Source organism: Poecilia reticulata, chromosome 19 (assembly GCF_904066995.2).
Source record: "Poecilia reticulata chromosome 19, P_reticulata-male-v2, whole genome shotgun sequence".
In the NCBI taxonomy this organism is placed as follows: domain Eukaryota; kingdom Metazoa; phylum Chordata; class Actinopteri; order Cyprinodontiformes; family Poeciliidae; genus Poecilia; species Poecilia reticulata.
In genome coordinates, this window is record NC_088848.1 from 21,509,614 (window position 1) to 21,528,092 (window position 18,479).

Genomic DNA, 18,479 nt, shown 5'->3' on the forward strand with positions numbered 1-18,479 from the left:
TTATTCTGTAAATAATTCCATTGTTGCAAATACACCTGCTTATCACACCAACAAGTCCTTTGAGTCAGCACTCTGATTAGGTCTAAACAGACAAATCGCACCTCTTAAGGTTTAAACATATGTTGGACGTAAGAAGGAGAGTCATTAAAAAGGATAAATATAGATTTTTCTTCTTCCTATTCTTCCATCCATTGCTTTAGCGACATCTGAAAATTGATCATGTCTAAGTGTGTGTGTGTGGTGTGTGTGTGTGCATGGTATTAGAGTGGACCACCAGGGAGGCTTTCTGCACAATTGAGCTGTAGAAGTTCTAATAAATCATTCAATAACTTTGATCTGTTACTAATGCTAAAAAAAGAATTTGATGCAAAATTCTGTTACTGAAGATGTTTTCCTAATCCAAACACTTCTGTAGGAATCAACAAGGTTTTGGGTATAACTGTAACGCCCAACAGGGCAATACATTAATTCAAATTGTCACTCTGGTTGCTAAACTTCATGACGCTTCCACCAACATGTTTGACAGGTGGATTTTCCAGAAGGCATTTAGATGGTCTACAGGTTTTATTTATGATTAAAAAAGGTGTTTTTCAAGCAGGAGCTTCTTTTTTCCCCAGCATCCTTTAAGTCCGTGTTGACGCTCACTGTCACTGGTAATGCTAGGATTTTGTTTTTAAGTGTTCATTATTGCATTTTAAGCAATACAATGTTTATTTGCTTATTTATTAATGAATTTAACTGTTTATTTGCATATTTTAATTCCATTCCAATATTACATACGAAAGAATTGACTTGTGACTAAATGAAAAATCTGAAGAATGTGCTAATTTTTTACTCGATTATTTTTGTAATCAATTATTCTGATGATTAATCTATAGCTGAAGGCCTAATTCATAGTTTAATCATGTAAAAACGGACATTTTTAAACCATATTCATCTACAATTTAACAGAGATCAATCTGAGCAGCGTCACAGCTCAATAGCTGCTCTGCCTTTTAAACCCGTCTTTGCCTGAGCTCAGGTTTCACACGTTTGCTCAAAATCAGTCAGCCAGTCCCATGTGGTCCTATTATCTGCTGCTCGGCCGGGGTGTAGAGCAAAACAATCTCTTCCAAGGACCTCTGAAATTGAAGTGGGGCATTCCCGTCACCTGAGGCTGTGTGGAACGGCTGTGTGTACATTTCTTCTCTTCTCTGTTGTGTCTGCTCTGTTGTTACAGTATTTATGTCTGCAGTCCCAATCCTCGTTCAGACAGGAGAACTAGCAGCCTGGGGCAGACGGTTGTAAGTGGTCATGTCTGAGAAACTGCAGAGCAAGTGTGTGTATAAAGTTTACAGAACAGCGAGATAAAATCTAATTTGCCGTGTTTGGAAGCAGAAAATATGCGAGGAAACAAACTGAAGGAATAACAAATCTGCCCTATGTCTTTATATAAAAATATCGTGTATGTGTTGCTTTTACTTGTTTGCAGCCAGGTCGAAGAGCATGGTGATGGGAGAGGTGTCGCGAGGCTCGTGCAGGCCAGGCTCTCCCAGCCTCCAGGAGGGGGCGCTGAAGGCCGGATGGCTGAAGAAGCAACGCAGCATCATGAAGAACTGGCAGCTACGCTGGTTTGTGCTGCGCTCAGATCAGCTCTACTTCTATAAAGATGAAGAAGAAACCAAACCACAGGTAATGTTTCAGACATGTCAGGGGCTTAGGTCAATAAACTCACAACCAGTATACACTTAGTATATTATACAAACATGCTCATGGATTAACCTTGAAAAACAAAAGGTTGCTTGAAAGTATCCAAATACTGGTTAAAAATGAAGTACTTTGTTTCACAAAAGTATTCCACGTTACACTTTTCAAGGGTTCTCTGTATACATGACGATTACCAAGCATTTCAAAGGTTACAGTTTTAAAAAGTCAAAATTCTGTCATACCATTCCAACACTTCAAAGTATTTTGAATGAGATGCCAGAGAAAGTACCAAAGTAACTGAAGGAAAAATTACCACCACCACCAATACCCAAGTCAGCTAACTGAAAGAAGGTTAGTATCAATTGCTGAGATTTTTTTATTACTCAAGCGGTCTTTATTCATCAGTAGCTGGACAGTAGGAAGGGCAAAGAGAGAAGAGAAGACATACAGCAAATTCTGTCATTCTGAATTCTGTCAGTGTAACACACACACACCTCAACAGATGTGTGCTGAGATGTGTGTACATCCCAATCACCTTCGGGCTGTAGTGAAACGTTAGATCTGCAAAACTGCAGCAGTTTCATGTTGCCATCAGGTCACCACAGACAAGAACCTCCAAGGAATTTATCCCAAACATTGAAATAAGGACAGTCTGTAAGCAAAAGGCTGTACTACTACAGTGAAAATCCTTCCAGTGGGAATTTCTTTACTATTGAGCCCAGAGGCTGACTCATATTTTCGAAATGAGAGAGTGAGAGAATGGAACACACGTGATGTGACGATCATGTAACCCAGAAGAACACACACATTCCTTTAAATGTTTGTGATAATCACCTTATATGATCTTGCCAAACTCTGAACATGTATCGATCCTGATCTTCACTCCGCATGACTACTGTTCATTTAAAGCAGTCCTACCCTTTAGTACCCATTATCATCCTCCCACCCACACAGTAACTGAAGGCTTTGACAGTCCGTTCTTCAATCAGACCTTGCCAATACTCATTCACCCTGAATTGATTTGAAACTCCCAATGGATTTAGCTGCACCCTTACGCACACACAATCACCTCCCCCTAAAAACCTGAATATGTGACTGTCAGTCTACCCTTTTTACACCCCCCTCCTCTTCTAATCGATTGGGAATCCAAATACCTAGAGTGGAGTTGGTTGTGTCTTTGTGGGGGTGAAAAGACTAATCTCGGAAACCGAACAAGACTACCCCCCCAACGAGATAAAAGGATGTGATAATTGGCAGCAGGAAAGTCAATACTGAGGGGGGGATCTATACAGGTTTTCTCCTCCCTTTCATCATGCAGAGATAAATCCACTACAGGGCAAATGGACTCTGGTTATCAGACAATGGATGATGGGAACTGCCATTAGTGAACACAAAACACAGCCCACCCTCAGATACAAGATTACTTTTAAGTGATGAGGCCAGAGAAGCTTTTATGGTCTCTCTTTATTGCTAAATGTTTTTAACAATATGTTCAGATGTCAAGATCATCATGATCATCTTGTAGTCGTCTTATCTTATTTAGCACTGTTGCATTGCAGCAAGATGGTTCTGGGCTTGAATCCTAGCCCGGGGTCTTTCTGCATGAAGTTTTCATGTTCTCCATGTGAATGAGTGGGTTCTACCTGGGTGCTCTGGCTTTCTCCCACACTCCAAAAACATGACTTTCAGGTTGACTGATCTCTTCAATTTCTCCTTAGGTGTGAGTGTGTGCATTATTGTCTCTGTGTTGCCCTGTGATAGACTGGCAACCTGTCCAGGGTGACCCCACCTCTCACCCATTGACTGCTGGAGATAGGCACCAGCACCCCTCAAACCCTTCTAGGGATAACATGTTGGATAATGGATGGACGGATGGACGGATGGACGGATGGATGGATGGATGGATGGATGGATGGATGGATGGATGGATGGATGGATGGATGGATGGATGGATGGATGGATGGATGGATGGATGGATGGATGGATGCACAGAAATGACTGTTGAGAAGCTAAAACATGTGTCCATAACAATGCATAGCTGAACTGTTTGAGGAAGTATTTCTTCCCCCATGTCCTGGTATGCTTCTAGGATAAACACAGATGTCAAGATCTGTGAGTTCATAAGAACTCACCGTGCTTAACTGGGCTGCAGCTTCTCATGAGCTTGCACACTTGCACACAATTTCAAAAGCATTGGCTAAAATGAGTCTCCCATCAGTCAGCACAATCAACTGTTTGATTTGTGTTCTTAAGTTACGAGTTGCCTTTATTCCTCTACCCATTCATCTTCCGCCAGCTACTACCCGTGTTATTCTGAGCACACAGCTCCCCTGGGATATTCATCCTGCCATGCCCCTGAGCCCCATCAATCCAGAGCCCCCCTTCCGCCCCTTCCATTTGTTTCCATAGCAACTAATGCTGGCGACAGCCCGGCCCTTCTGGCTGAAGCGGTTTTGGCAGACTCTGCACACCGTTTGATGGAGGGTGCCAGTGAAGAGATTAACGGGGGGTGACCTGCATAGGCTGGCATCTTTTTGCAGCTTTCTTGGCCCCTGCATCTTGGAGGCTAAATGGATATTGATCTGGATAATGTATTCTCATAATCTGTGTTGGTTCTGGTTCAATCACAGAAGTGGCTAAGCTTAAGAGGTGTAACATAAGAAGAGGAGAAGAAAGAGGAAACATTTTTCTAAAGAACATAGATCTACACGTGTTGGAGAAATCCAAAATGAACACAGGTTAAAACACAAGGAATAGAAATAAAAGAGTGGCATAAAGAAAAGATGTACTTCACTTTGGCACAGTTATTTAACTGAATTTCCCTGTGTGTTTCAGGGTTTTATACCCCTACAGGGATGTCAGGTCAATGAGCTCACTGCCAACCCAGACGAACCAGGGAGGCACCTCTTTGAGATCGTACCAGGTGAGAATTGATACCTTCCTTTTTACTCATCTGTGTCTTCTTTGATTTAATGCACCAGTCTAAGAAAACACCATTTGACTCCTTTTTCCATGCTCAATCCTAATATCCAAATATTCATCCAGCAGAGGGTGCCGTTTCTCTAACCACTTTTCTCTCTTCTCACACTCTTGTATCATTTACCGTAGGGACTGACACTGTGACAGTCAATTTCAAGGTGCCAGAAGATTGTCTAGCATAAAACAAAGCACCTCACCCTCCACCTCTTTTAGCTGCAGTGAGACTTTAGATTTCAGAGGCGTAGGAGAGCGGTCATGCTTCACACACCAACTGACAGAGAACCCTTAACCATTAGTTGTACGTGTCTTCAGACCAGCAAAAAGCTTTACTATCCAGGGTTATTGTGGTTTCTAGTATAAATTGGGCATGAGTTTTGACCATTCTTTAAAAATAAGAGACCTTTGGATTTTTCTCTGGACTCCAAAATTAGTTTTGACGTGAATCCGAGATCATTATTCTGTTGGAACACCCAACTGTGTCCCAAGTTAAAGAATTTGGGGGAAGTCGTTTCTCACAGTTTGACTTTTTATAGTACATCAACATCACTGGCAATGAAAGATTCGTAGCATAATCCCAATGCTATATTTATATAGGACTGAAACATAGATGTCACCGTTTGTGGATATTGCTTGTACGTCAGATTTACGGGTGGACAAGATATGCATGAATGCAAAGAGTTTAGTTTTTTGTTTTTTTTAGTTTGTTTTGGTTCTAGTGGCCTTTATTTTGATAGGGAATTGACAGGAACGACGGTAATGAGAGAAAGGGGAAGACATGCAGCAAAGGTCAACAGGCCGGGACTCAAACCTGAAGCAGCCGTGAGGACTTCTAAGTCCTCACAGCTGCATAAGTGGGTTGTGGCTTACCCTTCTGCCACCACAGCACCCGGTGATTGGAGATTCTTGGTGGAGAACACGCAAACTCCATGCAAGAAGACCCCAAACAAAAATTCAAAACCATGACATTCTTACTGCAAGGCAACAGTGATACCAACCATATCACTGTATATTTCATTATTAAATTGAAAGTTAACAAGTGCTGTAATCCAAATAGAAAGATGAAGCTCATCGCAGACAATAACTGTATATTCCTCATGCTTTCCTTCAGCATTTGTTTGTTGGTTTCTTCTTGTGTTTAGAATAGTTGACAGGTTTGCGAGTGTCTGTGTGTTTTCTTCCTAACCAGTCAATATTACAGGGGGGTGTGATTCCCCCCACGAGCTTCAAACTGACGGGTCTGCACAGCTGGACCCGGAGAAGAGAAGGGAGTTTAAGCAAAAATTCAGACAGCTGAGCAGAGAAGTGGTCAAGTGGAAAGAAAAAGGGGAAGGAAGCATGACATGATGGAAAAAAAGAGAAAAAAAGACATTTGAAAAGATATGTGGACTATCACTGATGGAAGTTATTGCAAGTGTTTAAGATTTTTATGGATCCACAGGGAAGAAACTTAGGTTACCGTACTTCCTCTTTATCCAATCTAACTTACTGAGAATGAATGATAAAGACAGTGAGGCTTTTCTCACTTACTGCTGTGTAAAAGGAAGAGGCTTGAAGCTTTAGATTGCACATGGTGTTCAGCAGTTATGGTGAAATAAAGGAAATTTGCATGTTTTCTTTAAAATTTTGGCAAAAAGTGATGATTAGGGTGATTGACACCAACGGTTGCGTATCATAAGTTTAACTGCAGTTGTGCATCATCCACAGTTGGCTTCAGCCGAGTTGTAAAATGTAAATACTGAGAAATGGCAAAAACATTTAATACTGATTCTGAGATTGACATTTAACCTGGGAAGCTACCAAATTAGGTTAATATGGTTTAACTTCTTGCCTGAAAAGAAACATCACTGGCATATATTCATGGCAGTCTAGTGTTTGTCATCAACACTCTCTTATGATTTTAAACTGTGTATTTTAATGTATTCAATGATCAATAAAACTATTCAAAACCATAAAAGTCACATTTTAAAAATCCAGCATGTGCGATAAACACATTGAAAGCACAAACGGATATAACAAAGCATATGGGCTGTACTTCATTTTGTTCTCTTGTTTTCCACTGAGGCATTGCTCTCACTTGCAACCTGATTGAACTGTAGACATGTTGTTACAAGACACAAAAACAGTTGCCTTTTAAATCAACCCTCCCATGCCTGGCTTACTCTGACATTTTAAAATTCCTCTCTGATTCTGGAAATGGTGAGCCTTGAATCAGTAACTGTATCACCAGTTACTGAAAATTTGCTATATAAATAAAATTACCTTACCTTGCCTTCCCAAGGAGTGTTTTTGTTACTGTCAAATGGTAATGCTTAGTATAGAACGTTCTGATTGGAAAAAGTATTGATTTGGGGGTAAACTGGTAAAGCCCGATCAACATTCAAATTAGAATCAAACAGTTTCTTGAAGCCTTCCTAGAAAAAAAATACAGCAACTTGTACCTTTTATCACTTGTAGTTTATCCAATTGGCATCTTAAATTTAGTCTAATGCAGTAATGAAATTTACTATTAGGTATTTATTGGTATACTGCACCAGAATGCCATCCATTCGGGTGGTATACAGTGTTCGTTTTATTTTAGTAGCCAAGGTTTTCCACAAAGTTCTTCAATTGATATGTTGTATGATTAGCCTGATAAAAAGCCGCTCCATGTTCTATGCTTACTGTGACATTTTAAAATTCCTCTCTGATTCTGGAAATAAAATGTGCCTCAGTTCAGAGGCTTTGGACTCTTGGCTTTGGAGAACCATTGCTTGCTGTAGGTGTGGACTGTGCTGAAGTCTTAAATTTTACCCAATCACTCATGTTTGGCTCAAAACCAGAAAAGTCATGTAGGCAATGCTCCAGTTCAAAGTTTTGAAGCTTACCGGAAATTTCCTGCACTGTTAACAACCATCCTCCACTGTGAAGAGAGAAGTGCCAAGTCGAATGAGATGGATGTTAATTCAATATTTGGAGGCGTGGCCAACCGGATGGCTTCTTTAACCTCCTCCACCGACATAGCCAAACTACAGGCAGACTACATTTCTAAAACAGCGCAGAAAATCTACGTCTTCATTGACAACATTGCCGATTGGCCCAGTTGAAATTCTACTGGAGAAATCCAGGTCAATGGAAGAAAGCCCAGAAGGAGCACCAAAGGGAGATGAGAATAAAATGGAACTGCACAGGAAAGCACTGACCAAGCTAAGGTATGATAAATGCTTTCATTGTGTCCGATCTAGTTGGACTTGAGAAACACTTTCAGAGTTGCCTGTGTTCATGGAGCTTGACTGGCTTTATAGGTCTTTCCTGTGTGTGTGTTGGTATGAGTTTGTCTGACAAAGCTTAGAGGACAGCCCATCTCCCAGTTACTCCTCACACACTCTAAACAGAAACTTGTTCCACCCCTCCTCGGGGATTTGCCTCTCCCTAGGGGGGCTGAGAGTACAGACCTGCTGCCAGCACTGCTGAGTGAGAGAGCAACGGAAGAAAAGAGAGTGTGAAAAGACTGAGGTGTAGGGACCAGGGCTCGTCTGACGGTTTCAGTTTCTACCAGAGTTGAGTATGCCTCAGCGGGAGGTTCTGGTCATCGGCACACCTACCTGCGTGCCGATCGGCTTCCAGAAGGAGCCTGTGTTGTTGGAGGAGCTGCCTCTTCATGCCGGAGCCCTAGGCCCAAGCCTCTCCCCGCTGCAGCCTCAGACATGGGGCCGGTCTGCTGCAAGCCGGACAGACTGAAGAAACAACATCTCCAAGGTAACAGGAAACAGATGCTGGAGAGTTTTTACAAGTGTGGCAGACAGTGAAGTGGAGACCCGAGTGGCTTTGAGACTGCTAGAGGCTAAGATTTACAGCAGAATCGGAACAAACCTTTTTTGTGTTTTGAGTTAGGCAGTCATTTGGGGCTCATTTTACTTCTGGGATTTAGACATTTGAGGAAGACTTAAGCATAATGTACATAAGTGAAATGTGCCGCTTACCATGGTAATAGCCTTGTCTCAGGCACCTTTTATCATGTTTGTTGGAAGAAAAAAAATTTGTGGGCGATAAAAGTTTGAGCTTTTTTCTTTTTTAAAAAACAAAATAAAATGTACTTTAGCATACATAGCATACATATTTCACTCAGGTCCCTCAGGACCTAGTCCAAGTCAGTCAGTTCCTCCAAAAGACAGAACCCCTAACCATAACTTGTTTTGGTGACTTAACTCATAGAAGTTTCTTCCTAAATGCAAGGAATATTCCAACAAATATATCACAGAAAGGAGGTATATGTATATCTTCTTATGCAAGAAGATGTTATGACATTAAAGGGGCATTCACATCAGCCCCGTTTAATCTGTTTTGATTGAACTCTAGTTTGTTTGCTTAGAACGTCCGGTTCACTTGGGGAGGTGTGAAAGCACAAACTCTGAAGAGAACCAAAAGGAGTGAACCCTGTTCCGCCTACAAACCTACATCTCGATTCGGTTGACGTAAACTTTGGTGCAATATGAATGCATGTGGATGCCAAGCAGAGTAAATACCGGTCTAAAAGTAAGAAGCAGACTAAGAAAGCAGAAAGCAGGCTGTTGCGTAGGCAGTGGTTCTCAACCCTTTTTGGGCCAGCGCCCCCCCTATCTATTATCCAGGTCCCTTACCCCCTACATCAAAAAGAAGATGTAAGCTACTTGCACCAAATATTATTTCATGATTAATATTACCATCATTATTGATGCCATCTTGACTTATTGTTTCTGCATTTATCATCAAAAATGTATCATCATTTTCTAAGGTGTCTAAGAAAAATGCAATGGACATTCAACTTAAAATTGGTATGCCTATCAGCAGCCAATCAGAGTGGAAAAAAAATTCTTGTTCTGTGCCATTTTCTGATGTTCGTTGTTAAATCTTGCACAAAATGAGCAGATAAAAAATGTACAACAATTCCAGCTTTGAACAGTTTGCAAAATTACCATGCTCTGCAACAGTAAAACATGGATAGAACTGCAACTATATTAATCAGAACTTTTCTTCTCTTCAGCATTTCTGCCAGTTTCTGGTGGTGCAGCTCTGTGATGCCTTCAGGAGAATGGGACATCAGAGTATCATCCATAAAATTTAATCCACGTGGCATTTACTGTGCAAACCAGAGCTTTAAGAACAAAAGTTCCAGGTCATTTTAATGTCATACAAGTGGGACAGAAATATGGATAATATTTTCAATAAATCTGTCTATTGATTTATAGATTAATAGTTTTACTGTACAGAAATGACAAAAAACAAGGCTGGTTCTTAATCAAATCCTAATGAATCAAATTGAAAGTGTCATGGACACAGTGGCATGAAAAATACTGAAGAAATAAATGTATAAAATTAAATCTAATTAAAAGCATAAATAAGTAGTAAGTTCCTTACTGTTATAGTCTGTAAAATACATTTATTCTTAGTACTAGATATGGTCTCAACAAACCCATGGCACTTCAACAATACTATCTTTTATCTGAAAATAGTGTCTGTTTGTTCTTGCATTTAGTATCCTGTTAATTATTGCTCAAAAGGTCTTGTCATATAGGCTTATTCCTCTGTATTTACTTTAGTTTCTTGCATTTTGTTCTTTGTGCATTTTCACTTAGTTTCCTTTGATTAGTTTTATTATACCTTGGTTTATTGCCGTTTCGCTCGTTTTGTTAGTTTGCTTCCCCTTTGTATTGACACACCATCTTCTCTCATTATGCCATTCACCTGCTGTGCCGCCTCATCATCTGATCCGCCCTCATTTAAGTTCTTGATTTTTCACTGTTGAGCAGAATCTGACTCTCTGTTTTCATATCGTGATTCACATCCAGTTTGTCCCCGTTTCTGAGTCTTGCTCTTTTTTAACGGTGTAGAGCTGTCGGGGAGCGTATCAATGGGGAAAGGCAGACTGACGTACCTGTTGCAATGATAGAAAAAGTCACTGATAAGTGAGATTTCAAAGTGCTGGCATTGCCGTTACATACCGGACCACTTACAGCACCGATATTAACTCTATAAAATGAACGTTCTATCATGGGCACTCTAAATAGTCATGCCAAAAAATGCCTATTTTGGCATAATAATGACTTCCATTCATGGAAGGATTTTTTATTTTTTTTTTATTTAAATGGGTTCATTTTTGTGATCGTGATTTTAGTCATTACATGTTTTGAGCAAACGCCCCCAAAGAAATTGCAGCGCCCCCTACCGTCCGCTGAACGCCCCCATTGAGAAACACTAGTGTAAGGCATTCTGGGTAAATACAACCAAGACAAATACATGAGAGAAAAGACGTGCGGTTTTTTGCCAAAGACAAAAGAGAAAGCCTACAACCTCTAAAATCCGACACCACTCCATTTTTGTTTATATTTTGTGAAGGAGGAAGTTGCGCTCAGTGTCTTCAGAGGTTTTTGTCTCCTTTGCATCAATAATTGTTGGTGCAGCGCCACAAGTAAAAGTAGCACCAGCTGCTCTGCCCAGGTCTGGTGGACCAAGCTATGAATAGATCTACGTCTACAGCTGTGTTTCACTATTCACCAAAACACACATACACTCTCCTGCTGCTCAAATGTTCAAATTCACTGAGCAGGTTAAAAGTTCCGGTGGGCATCTCTGACTCTTATCTTCCTGATAAGATTTTCCATCACAACAACAAGTCATTCTCCTTAATCTGTGGCATTCCACAAAGTACAGTTCTGGGTCTTTTCATCCTTCCATTTGCAGACAAAATTTAATCTTTTCTGATATTTCCAACTACATCTACAATTCAGTGTGAAATCCACAGTCAACACAGCCATCCACCAGAACATGTTAGAAAACTTCATGCTCTCCTCTCCCAACATGCTGTTACAGCTACGCAGTGCCACAGGCTGATCTCCAGGCCACGTTGTATTGACGCAATAATTGCAGCAAAAGTAGCCTCAGCCAAGTACAGAGTGCATGAATGTACATCCTTTATATTTAAGTTTTTCTAAGGCACTGAATTTGGGGTCTCCTTAATCTGCAAGCCATATTCATCAAAATTACAAGACTACATGCTTTAAATATTTCACTTTGTGTAATGAATATTTACAAAATATAAGCTAAGCTTTCTGAAATGAGTGACAAATACGTAAGATACTTTTTAGGGGAAGTACTTGCATTCCTTGACTTGAATTCGTATTAATTGTTAGAAGAAATTATTACATTCCCAATTCACTGTTTAGTCCCATAGCAGTTTAGGTACTGTTCATACTGAGCATCTTTACTTTCGTTTTGTTGTTCACTACTCTGCTGTCCACTACGCTGCTCTGTGCTGCCAAACGAGCACAAAACCCATCTCATGTTTGGCAAAACTAAAACACATCTCGATGGTCCCCAAAGCTTTGGGGAAAATATGTGAAACGTCATTGATGTTGTGCATCCTTACAACATTTCAGAAAAAGAGCAATTCACCAATAGTGTGCGTCACTGGAGATACAGGATGAGATGTATTCATACTCCTCTTCTTTTTTTATAACTTTCAGTTTGCTCGGGCAGACTGAATCCCTCATTTGATTTCCGTGTTGATCAGTTGTAAACCTCATGTTCCTGAATGAAGCTGGATTATACTCCTGTTCTACTGGCTGGTATGGTCATACGATGCAGCCCTGCTCATCATGAGAGTGTGACTTTAAAAAGCTGGGTGACAATGGCCCTCAGCTTCCATTGAGCTGCTGTTTAAATTTGGTTAAATGACTGTGACAACAATGGCTGTGGCTGTGGCAACACCACCGCCCGACACTAATGGGTCCAAACAGGAAAACAGAGACATTCTCTGAATTACTCAAGTGTGTGCTAAAGAGATAAGAAAAGTGATTTTTTTTATTTCTTGCTTCCTTCTGTTTTTTTTTCCTTTTCATAGAATTTCTTATTTAGCAGTATTACCTTATAGCAATCTTAATTATGTTTCTTTTTTGCCTCCCAAATTTAGTGTCTTTATATGTCGTGTATCAGTGTGTTTATGTGCTGATGTTTCAGCTAAAACAATCTGCTCAGGATTAGATCAAGCGCTTTGACCAGAACTAATGAAGCCATCTAGTGGCGAGACAGATGTAATGCATCTTTCTCCACCTTTAGAAAACAGATGGTTTGGGAGTATTTTGCATAAATCCAAAAGTAATAAAAATAGTGTAAAAATTGTTTGATTGTATAACAGTATTATGAACAATAACATAACCAGAGGTGGATAGACTGTGGCTGAATTAGAACAATTCCTCAAAGATTTGTGGTTTAGAGGGCAATTACTTTTTCCACACAGAACCACGTAAAAAAAAATTCTGTCTTAATAGTCATCTTCATTTAAATACTGCATTTTGTGTTTACTTGTGACATCTGACTAAAATTGGTTTGATGATTTGAAACACTGCAGTGTGACAAACATACAAAATAAAAAAAGCTCATCAGGAAAGAGGGTAAACACTTTCACACCACGATACTGTGCGTTCAGGCAGTAAGGAGTTCAACTTTGCTATACTCTGATGCTGGCAGCTAGCCCACATCTTTACATTTCTAAACCGTAGACATTGTCAATAACAATAAGGTCTTTGTCTCCATGTCTTAGTCTCCGTATCATAGCTTATTTGACGTATTAACGCTTTAGTTTAAATTTCCCACACGGTTTCATTCCCATAACTATGTAATAAGTGTGTCACATGTTCAGTCACCTGTACTCCCCTCTCTACTCGTCTTTGTCCCTCGCCAGGTGGAACGGGAGAGAAGGACCGTGCTCCGATTAGCCATGAATCCTTCCTGCTCATGGCAAGCTCGCAGACCGACATGGATGACTGGGTCAAGGCCATACGGCGGGTCATCTGGGCACCATTTGGTGGAGGTAAACTCAAGCCTCAACCAAAAACACATGGAAAAGACATGGTTTATGTAGGGAAGATGAAGACTAACATTCTTCAGTCTTCAGAATAACAGCAATGAAAATAAAAACCTATGCTAAATAATGTCTGGAGGCAGACCTCCAAAACCGGGGAAAATGTTCATTTCATGTCGGCCACACAGGCTCCAGAAATCTACAAAATGCATTTGAAACGAGATTTTAACGTTTAAAATGGAAATGCCAACATCATATCTCAGCTTTAGCTTATCTGTGTCAAGTTAGATTATATAGCCGGTCAGTATCCTAGCTGTTCCTAGCCAGCAACGTCTTCACAAACATGATCCAGTCTATCTATTCCAGGATCTTTCCAATATAGACTAAATTAGATCACGAGCTTCTATTTTGTTTCTGCCATCAGTTGAGGGGAACTTGTTGCTGTGTATGACTGGTTTTGGTTTGAATGATGGTTTGATGCAGGAACCAACTAGTCTGATGTTAATCATTAGCTTCACATCCCAGACTAGTTAACTTGACAGGATAGAAAGATATCCAGACATGTCTGACTGTATAGAGGACCAAGACACAGCTTAACACCAGAGTCTTATGTTACCACAAGAAGGAACTATATTAATAGGAGCATAAATTTGGAGTAAGTTACCAATAATATCATGAATGACATCACTGGCAGACTTGTTATATTTGTCATTCTGTCTCAAGGAGATGCTTTTTTAACTTGTACATTATTAAACTTTACATTTTTATTTATTTATTGTAAGTCAACTACATTGCTTAGAGTATAAATCTGAAAAGAAATATATAACAATGTGTAAAACTACGGTAGAAATGTACCCCAAAAAAAGTAACCATATTCGCTAGCTTTGTAACATTAGCTTAGCGACGTCTTACTTGAGCCAGTTAGCTCAAATCTTACAAGAAAAAGAACATTAACCCTAAACTGTGACAGTGTGAGGTAATTAGCAACAATTACATCAATGGAGCTAATAAACTGTGTTCTATGTGTGGCTCGGTCATGATTCCAGCCGCCCTCTCAGTTTCACAGGTCCCGGAGAGGCGTGTGTGTGTGTGTCTCGTCTCGGTTCACAGTCCAGAATAGACCTGTCGCCAGCTCTCGGAGTTTAGGTTAACAGCGCACTGACCTCATCATGTTCTTCTGCTGTGCTGCAGTCGTCTAGTTTGCCTCAGCTTACTTGATTCGGTTCTGGAGTTTGGAAATGAAGGATTAATCCCCTGGTTCCCAGAGTGAAATGCCAGACACGGGATGGATTAACGTTGTGAAATGCGGCTTTGGGATGTATGAAAGACGCTCTCTGCTGCCGTGCAGCTCCTGCATGGTGAAGTACCACGATTACTGCGAGCTGTCAGCCACCTGTGACTGCTGCAGCCAGTCAAACAGTAATTAGCTGCTAATTCAATACACATAGGCTGTCAGAATAGCTGGTTTAAGCTAAGTATATTTATGTTTTTATTAAGTATTACATCAAATAAATTCTAAAGTTAGTAACGACTAAAGTTGGGGATGAATTGTATTGCTCTAACAACATTTATTCTAATTACATTTTGTCTTAGTGTATCTTTTTACAATCATTTTCATATTGTTATTGCATTATCGTTATTAAGTGTTCACAGATTTCAGCTATTTGCAGGTTAGGGTTGGGGCCACTCACCAGAGTGAATCCCCTTGCTCCATATTCAAGAAAATACCTTTTGAATCGCTGTCTACTGTAATCAGTCCCACCAGTTTTTCTTCATTCTCCAATAAGGGAAATTCACGTAAAATAAACAGATTCCCACATTTTTCCATTCCACCACATAATTGTGAGTTTACTGAAAATGTTTTGCAAAAATTGTCAAACATTGGGTTTAAGTCGCTGCTCACTCCAACCTGCAGGTGGCAGTAGGTCTTACTTATACCCCACTTCTGCCTCATCCGTACTTGATGTCAAATTATTGTCCAGAATTTCTAATATTTCTAAAGAACCACCACAAAGTCAGTCATGTTGACTGCTAAAAAAATCACAAAAACAATAGCAAAATACTGGAGGACTGTGTACTGATCACTGTACGACTACAGTTCCAGTTACCTAGTGACACAGTAATCCTAGTAATCCTGTTTCAAACCACATCAACTAATGTTTGAAAGGTTGTTAGGTTTACAAAACCACCCTCCACACAGCAAAGCCTCGAACAATTTCTTGCAATCAGACTTTCTTTTTCAAATGTTTATCTTCAGGAATTTTTGGCCAACGTCTGGAGGACACAGTGCAGTTTGAGAGGAAGTTTGGCCCCCGGCTGGCACCGCTGTTGGTAGAGCAGTGTGTGGATTTCATCAGAGAGAGGGGCCTGGATGAAGAGGGTCTCTTTCGGATGCCCGGACAGGCCAATCTGGTCAAAGATCTTCAAGAGGCCTTTGACTGCGGAGACAAGCCTTTGTTTGACAGGTAAGGGGTAGAGGTTGGGAGGTTGACAAAATGCAATATCTTGTGTCCGTGACTTTTACAGTTCTGATACTTCCTTCTTTTTACATGTACTGACTCACAGTAACACAGACGTCCACACGGTGGCATCTTTGTTGAAGTTGTACCTGAGAGAACTGCCTGAACCAGTCATTCCTTTCTCCAAATATGAGGACTTTCTAACCTGTGCACAGCTTTTGGCCAAAGACGAGGAGGAGGTTTGGACTGTTTAGTTGTAAGGAGTTTTGGTGCCATCACTTTCACAATAACTAATATATTTTATTTTAAATCAGGGGATCCAGGAGCTTGGGAAACAAGTTAACACTCTACCTCTGCCTAATTACAATCTCCTCAAGTACATATGCAAGTCAGTCCTCTTCCTTTCAACGCAACCTCAGTAAACAATTTGTGTTTCTTTTGGTCTAATTTTGGGAATGTTTTGTTTTCAGGTTTCTTGATGAGGTTCAGTCCCACTGCAACGAGAACAAGATGAGCGTCCAGAACCTGGCCACAGTATTTGGACCAAATATCCTTCGAACCAAGATGGAGGACCCAGTTACTCTCATGGAGGGTATGAATACCAAATACACGACGGCTCACAAGTGTTTTCATACCCCTTAAGCCTCTTTACATTCTGTGATGCTTGAACACCAACACAGCGTAGTGCATAACTGTAAAGTGAATGGTTTCACTGCTGGTCTTCTTTGGTCTTTATCAAGCTTTTATTTCATTAATAGTTTCTAGGTCTTCACAGATCAGCTGAATTTGCACTGAAACTCAATTACGCTGAGGGCGACTCAGCTGGAAACCTTCTGAATGTAATTCCACTGAGTTTTATTTAAGGGTTTTAGAGTTAAGGGGGTTTAACAGAAATGTGTGCCAGGCATTTCAGATTTTTAATTGTGAAAAACATGAAAACTCCATACTACTTTGTGTTAGCCTTTCGCATAATCACAATAACATTTTGCATGCACATTGTCTAGGAACTTCTCTGGTCCAGCACCTAATGACAGTCCTCATTAGGGAACACCAGCGATTATACTCAGGGAGGGACCACGAAGGACCTGCTTTGCCCCTAATGGAGTTACCTGCCCAGGGGCATCAGCTCCAACACCGCAGCCTGGGAGCGTGGATCTCTGAGGAGGACCTGCAGAGTGGTCCGGCTTCCAACACTGAACAAGAACTCCACAGCAGTGCCTCATCTCTGGACGCCAAACTGTCTGCGGCTATCAACCCCAACCCAAACCCCGGACCAAAAATGGTGCCTACAACGGGGAAAGGAGAGCCCGTAGTCAGTCCAAGTAAACAAGCCAAGACCATGCCTTCCTGGAAATACTCTTTCAAAAGTTCTTCAACTCCCCGTTCACAGCCACAGGCTAAGCAAGCTGCCACAGGTGCCACAGTGGCAGATACAAGTGCTCCTTCCGGTGGCGGAGGTAACTGGCTCATGAATGGTCTGTCCTCCTTGAGGGGACACCGCCGCACTTCTTCAGGGGAGCGATCCGCCAGAGATCGAGACTCCACTGGGTCATCCCAGAGACTGTCCACTTATGACAACGTCACGTCTTCCTCCAGCACGGGGAGTGTTCCCAGTGTCTCCAGCACACCGTGGTCGAGCTCCTCTTGCGATATCTCTGTTCCAGACTCTGGCAGAGAACCTCTGACACATCAGAACTTTGGAGGTGGAGCGGATAGCGATGAGAGGACGGAGTGGACAGAAAGCCAGAGGGAGACTGAGAGAGAAAAGGAAGCCGGGAGGACGACAGAGCCGGGAGTGGACCTGGCCGGATGTGAGGCCATGGATCTTTGCAACAGCAGTGTGGCATTCGGCGAAAGCGAAAACGTGCCCGCGGTGGCAGGGGTACCGTCCATTATTATGACAGAAGACGGAGATGGGACTACCCTGACCCTGAACACTCTGGTGGAGGAACTGAAGGAGGAGTTGAAGAAACAGAGGACAACATACGAGACCAGTATTCAGAAGTAAGTAGAGACAGCAGAATCTTTTGAACAATGGAAAGCAAAAATACAATTTTCTTACTGGTTTTATCAGCATGTATAACTGTGATGACAGATATGCAGCCACATGCAGCTGGATATTATTTATGAATCCAGCTGTTCTGTTTCTAGCTTCAGAGGTTTATTAGAGAACATTAGAAAACAACCAGCTTTATGAAAATTAAGGAACACAGCACACAGGTGAGGGACAATGCTGTGGAGAGGTTTAAAACAAGGCTAGGTTGACCACTGTTCAAGCCATAATTTGTAAATGGAAAGAGTTTGGCATAACTGCAAACCGTCCACCTAAGCACCTAGGTAACAGGAACAACAATCACACAAGCAGCCATTTTAACTGGTGTAGATTGCAAACTCTTTGTAAAGTTAAACAGTCAAAAATCAACTGTAATAACTCAGTCTGTCATAAGGAAAATATATGTTAGTCATTCAGTCAGATATGTCACGGTCTCAAATGAGATATTTCATTAGCAAACTAGTCAGCTTACAAATACAGATCCAGA

General features: G+C 41.1%; 1 protein-coding gene and 1 long non-coding RNA gene across 3 annotated transcripts in view; one reads left to right on the top strand and one right to left on the bottom strand.

The window, feature by feature from the left end:
• LOC108167289 (uncharacterized) overlaps positions 1 to 1,553 on the bottom strand; it is a 98,923-nt gene extending 97,370 nt beyond the window's left edge. The window contains exon 1 of the long non-coding RNA XR_014084959.1: positions 1,462 to 1,553. This is a non-coding gene — a long non-coding RNA (uncharacterized LOC108167289). The remainder of the gene's footprint in view (positions 1 to 1,461) is intronic.
• The window catches only part of arhgap22b (Rho GTPase activating protein 22b), a 35,183-nt gene that overhangs the window by 10,067 nt on the left and 6,637 nt on the right, over positions 1 to 18,479 (top strand). Inside the window, exons 2-9 of one of the 2 annotated variants that reach the window (XM_008437934.3) lie at positions 1,472 to 1,671; positions 4,522 to 4,609; positions 13,361 to 13,489; positions 15,738 to 15,945; positions 16,046 to 16,178; positions 16,254 to 16,327; positions 16,410 to 16,531; positions 16,944 to 17,943. In XM_008437934.3, the coding sequence (XP_008436156.1) occupies positions 1,472 to 1,671; positions 4,522 to 4,609; positions 13,361 to 13,489; positions 15,738 to 15,945; positions 16,046 to 16,178; positions 16,254 to 16,327; positions 16,410 to 16,531; positions 16,944 to 17,943 (1,954 nt within the window). The other variant, XM_008437935.3, reaches the window with a different exon arrangement.